Source organism: Lagenorhynchus albirostris, chromosome 17, assembly GCF_949774975.1.
Source record: "Lagenorhynchus albirostris chromosome 17, mLagAlb1.1, whole genome shotgun sequence".
NCBI lineage: Eukaryota > Metazoa > Chordata > Mammalia > Artiodactyla > Delphinidae > Lagenorhynchus > Lagenorhynchus albirostris.
The window spans coordinates 80758713-80763093 of record NC_083111.1 but is presented as its reverse complement, the minus strand read 5'-3'; the positions used below and the strand labels follow the sequence as shown (position 1 = coordinate 80763093).

General features: G+C 65.0%; 1 protein-coding gene across 1 annotated transcript; it reads left to right on the top strand.

Moving 5' to 3' along the window:
* On the top strand, positions 1-1100 carry SLURP1 (secreted LY6/PLAUR domain containing 1). Its single transcript, XM_060127749.1, has 3 exons — positions 1-121; positions 562-671; positions 927-1100. The coding sequence occupies exons 1-3, from the start codon at positions 1-3 to the stop codon at positions 1098-1100; spliced, it is 405 nt and encodes a 134-aa protein (XP_059983732.1).
* Positions 1101-4381: the final 3281 nt, after the last annotated feature.

Below are 4381 nucleotides of genomic sequence, written 5' to 3'. Positions count from 1 at the left end.
ATGGCCTTTCCCAGGGCCCTGCTGCCGCCGCTGCTCACCTCAGCCTCGACCGTGAGCTTGGGCGAGTGCGGCTGGCTGGCGAGGGGCCCGGTCTCTGGTTCTCGCTTGGCCCACCTCCTCAGTGGGGAGGGGCCATCGGGGGGCTTTGAGGGGAAGGCTTCCTTAGGTCCCCCACTGGGCTCACCTTCCCTCACCCTAAACGAGCCTCCTGGTCCTGAGCCTGGCTTCACCCAGGACAGGGGTCACAGCCCGCTCTCCAGGAAGGCAAACCAAAGCTCGGGTAGAGGCTCGCGGTGCTCAGGTCTGCGCTGGTGGCCTGGGCCGGAAGGGGCTCAGCAGGGCGAGCCGCTCGCCCAGGGAGGGACAGAAGATGCTCGAGGTGCACCCGTGGGGAATGGCCCAGGGCCTGCACCATCCCTGGCCTCTTCTCCAGCCCCTCCTCCTGTGTCCAGAATGGCCCAGGGCCTGCACCATCCCTGGCCTCTCCTCCAGCCCCTCCTCCTGTGTCCAGAATGGGTCTCAAGGCCGGATGATGAGGGTCTGTCCCTATCCCTCTCCCAGGCGAGGCCTTAAGGTGCTTCACCTGTGAGCAGCCCACGGCCCTTCCTTTGTGCGAGACCATTACTAACTGCAACCCGGAGGACACAGCGTGCAGGACCTCGCAGCCGATGGTGGGGTCAGGTGAGGCCGGGGGCCCGCAGGCTGGCTCTGTGGGGCTGCACCAGCCTCGGGCTCCCAGCTCCCATCTCAGGGCCACACTGCGGACCCCAACAGGGTAACTTCCCAGGGCAGCCGTTAGCTTAGGGGTCTCAGGGGAGCACGGGAAGAGGCAGGAAGGGCAAGGTCAAGTGCATGGAGGCTGGGGCGGCTGAAGAAGGCGCTGGGCGGCAGGGCGCAGGCTCTGATGCCTGCCCTCCCCGGCGGAGTTCCGCTTCAACCACAGCCCCGGGGTGACCAGTTCCTGCTCTAGCTCCTGCGAGGCCGCTGACCCAGACAGCATTGGGGCTGCCCACCCCAGCTACTGCTGCTCCCATGACCTCTGTAATTCTATGGGCGTTGCCAGGCTCAGTGCTGGGGCCCTGGCCCCTCGGGGGCCATAATCCTGGGTCATCTCCTTTCCTGAAGAGCCTGGCACTGCTGGCGGTCAGCGCTGCCGGCACGCCCCCATGGCCCAAGCTCACTGGGCTCAGGCTACTCGTGGGATCCTAGGGGAGAGAACAGTTTCAGGGCACTCTCTGCCCTCCTCCTCCACCAAACTTGTAGAAAATAAGGTGAGGCTGGAGACGACCTCTTTTCTTCTGGACGCTGAGAGCCCACAGACCGCCTTCAGGCAGCTGGGCTTGGAACCAGGCGTGTTCTGGCCCCTGAGCCTCATTCTCCCCCAGGGCCATTTTGACCCATTTCACAGATGGGAAAACAGAGGCTTAGGGGGAGAAATGCATCCTGGGCCAGCCTTCCTGCATGTCAGACCAGGCAGGACCCATTCCTCAGCCCAAGGAAAATCTGACCCCGCTCCCAGAAGTCCCTGATACCCTGTAGGCGTCTCCCCCGCCCCCACCCCCAGGATGGGGAGGAAACTGGGGTTGCAATCCAGTTTTCTCCACGGGCGAGTATGCCTGTCCAGCCCAGGGCTGCCGCAGCAGCAAGGGGAGGCTGGGGAAGCGGGCCTGTGGAGCTCAGCCTGCCTACCCAGGCTGGGTCTTCCCGAGTGCGTAGGAGTGGGGCGCACCGGGGCCTGCTGCCACCCATACATCTCCACGGGCCTCAGTCACCTCCTGAGACAACGGGCCTACTACACCCTGGGCCCTGGGGACAGCTGAGATTAGAGGAGGCTGTGTGCACGGAACACGAAGACCATGCCAGCTCACCCCTGGCCCCCAGGGCCAGCTCGGGGGTCCAGGCCGTGTTGCGCCCGCAGCACTCCCAGTGGCCTGGCCTGTCTGCCCAAGGGTGGGCAGCAGAGCGTCTTCGGAGGCTGACCACCCCCCAGGAGCCCAGGGTCCTTAGGTCCCAGGAGGGCCTGTCTCAGGCTCCTGCCCCTCCCTCACGTGGCTCCCAGCTGTCCCTGGTGGTCACTTGCTCCAGCCCCGTTATAGGGAGGCGGAGGCGGGAGCCAGAGGGAGCCCAGGGTGTCTCTGCCCACCGTGCCATCGGGCCTCTGGGCTGGGTACTTTCCACGCTCTGCATTGCGGCCAGACTTCTAGACAGCACCTAATGGACCCTGCACTTGGAGGGACCCTCACCCCAAGGAGTGGGAGGCTGAGTCACTCCCACCTCAGCCTCACCAGAGGAGCAACAGGGAGGGTACCTCTGGGCTCTTTAGGGGTGCAGAGCAGGTGAGCAGGTGGGTGGCAGCAGGCACCTGTGGGGCCTCCGCCCTGCGCCGACATGGCCGGCAGATGGCACGCGCCCCTCGGACCCCTCCCCTGGGCACCCAGGGCATGCATCTGCCAACACCTCCACCGGGAGCTCAGTGAGGTGGTCTGAGCCCAAAGGGGCCCACCAAGTCTCTGCCCAGCCCGTGGGCCCGCACCCGCCACGGGAGATGGGGAGGCCGCGGTAGAGGGGCCTCAGGAGTGGCCAGAGGGTGCCCGGCAGCTGCTCACACCATCTGCGGGCACGTGGGGCCTCAGAGGCAAGAAGCTGGTGCCAGACCGTGCCCACGCCCCACCTCCAGTCATGGGAAGCTGGTGGGTCACAGAGAACTGCAAAGGGAGGGGAGATGCCCACCAAGGGTTACCAAGGGCTGCCCAACCCTCCACCCCTGCCCACTGGCAAGGGAAAGGAGCAAGGGTCCCTCTTCCATTACGTTAAAATCGAGAAAAGGAGAGATGAGGGTGTGGAACGCCACCACTGCCCCACCAGGAGCTCCGGTGCCCCTCCTGCCCCCGCCCCGAGTGTCCTGCAGGCAGGTGGCAGGCGGGGGGGTCCTGGGGGCCAGATACCCCACAGACAACACAGGGTTGCGGGGTGCTGGCGCGGACTTCCCTGTAGCCATCGGCCTGTGGGAGGTGGGGAGCATGGCCCAGAGGAGGACCAGTGCCCGGCCCGCGTGCGGGCTGAAACAGTCACTTGAATTTCTCAACAAAAGCGGCCAGTCCACGGGATCAGAGTGGGACTCGCCCCAAGAGCCAGGCTGCAGATACACTTCCAAAGCCCCAGCCCTGGCCCCAGTCCCTCTAGTCAACAAGGACCCTCCTCCCCTCTGCTGTTGGCCTGTCCTCCAAATGTGGACCGAGAGCCTCCCCTCCCCCTGCCCAGCTGGGGTGCATCTCCCTGAAGTGGACACAGAAGTCCCCATGCCCCTGGGGCAGCCACATGCAACCCAGATGCCCTTGACCATCCTGAACACCCCTTCTCTCTCTTTCTGACACACACACACACACACACACACACACACACACACACAGTGCCAAGTGGGTCAGACCACGCCCAGGCACCCCCATCCTGTCTCCGCAGCCCCCCGTCCTGCTCCAGGGCCCCAGCCAGCCACTTGGGACCACTGGCTGGACCTGCCCAGGCTCAGATCATCCGCGCGCACCATTTCCTATCTGTGGTCCCACCCCGGAACTTGTCCTGTCTGGCAACGCTCAGCTCAGACACCTAATACGATCCCCCGACCTCTCAGGACCTGTGCAAACACCTCTTACACAAAGAGAAACAGACATTCTGTGTGGGTGCCCAACTGCCCCCCACGTGGCCACTGGCTCCAGACAGGCATGAGGCACGGCCCATCAGTCCCCAAGGCCCTCAGGCTGCCCGGAAAGGTGGACAGGGCCGAGGCCCCAGCCGACCACCCTGGCAGCAAACCGCTGACCTGCTCCCCGCCTCTTCAGCCCCACTGTCCCATCGCTGAATGCCTCTTGCAAACCCAGCTGCTTCCAACTGCCCTTCTTTCCCAGGTCCCAGTGCTGGGCCCTCCTGGGCAGGTGGTCAGAGCACGGACACCACCCACACCTCCATCACTCACCTGCCTTACATCCCAGGGGTCCCACTCCCTGCCCTCTTGGAGCAGGCCTGCAGAACAGCCCCTATGCTCCCCCTGGCCCCCACGCATCAAGGCCCACTGACCTCCGAGCCCCCTGGCCCCCACACCCTGCCCAGTGACCCCAGGAGCCTGGGGGCCCAGACCCAGACTCTGGGGCATGACCTCCCAAGTCCCTGTGGAAAACTGCAGATGAGGAGAGGACCAGGGCCGGAGGGGCTTGGGGCAGCTCCTTTCTGGCCTCGACCCCATGTTCTGTGGAATGTGGACAGCATCCCAGCCTGCCAGCGTGGTCCCCAAGCTCACCCAACAAGCCCGACAGACCCCCACGCCAGAAAACACCCCTGAGGGACCAGGGCTTCGGAAATGAGGACTCCCCAGCAAGCTCACGTTTAA

What these genes read in the sequence shown, in the direction of transcription:
- SLURP1 (XM_060127749.1), top strand. Translation starts at nt 1, where the DNA reads ATGGCCTTTCCCAGGGCCCTGCTGCCGCCGCTGCTCACCTCAGCCTCG. An exon ending in TCGCTTGGCCCACCTCCTCA is followed by an intron (nt 122 to 561) that starts GTGGGGAGGGGC and finishes TCCCTCTCCCAG; the next exon opens with GCGAGGCCTTAAGGTGCTTC. An exon ending in GCAGGACCTCGCAGCCGATG is followed by an intron (nt 672 to 926) that starts GTGGGGTCAGGT and finishes TCCCCGGCGGAG; the next exon opens with TTCCGCTTCAACCACAGCCC.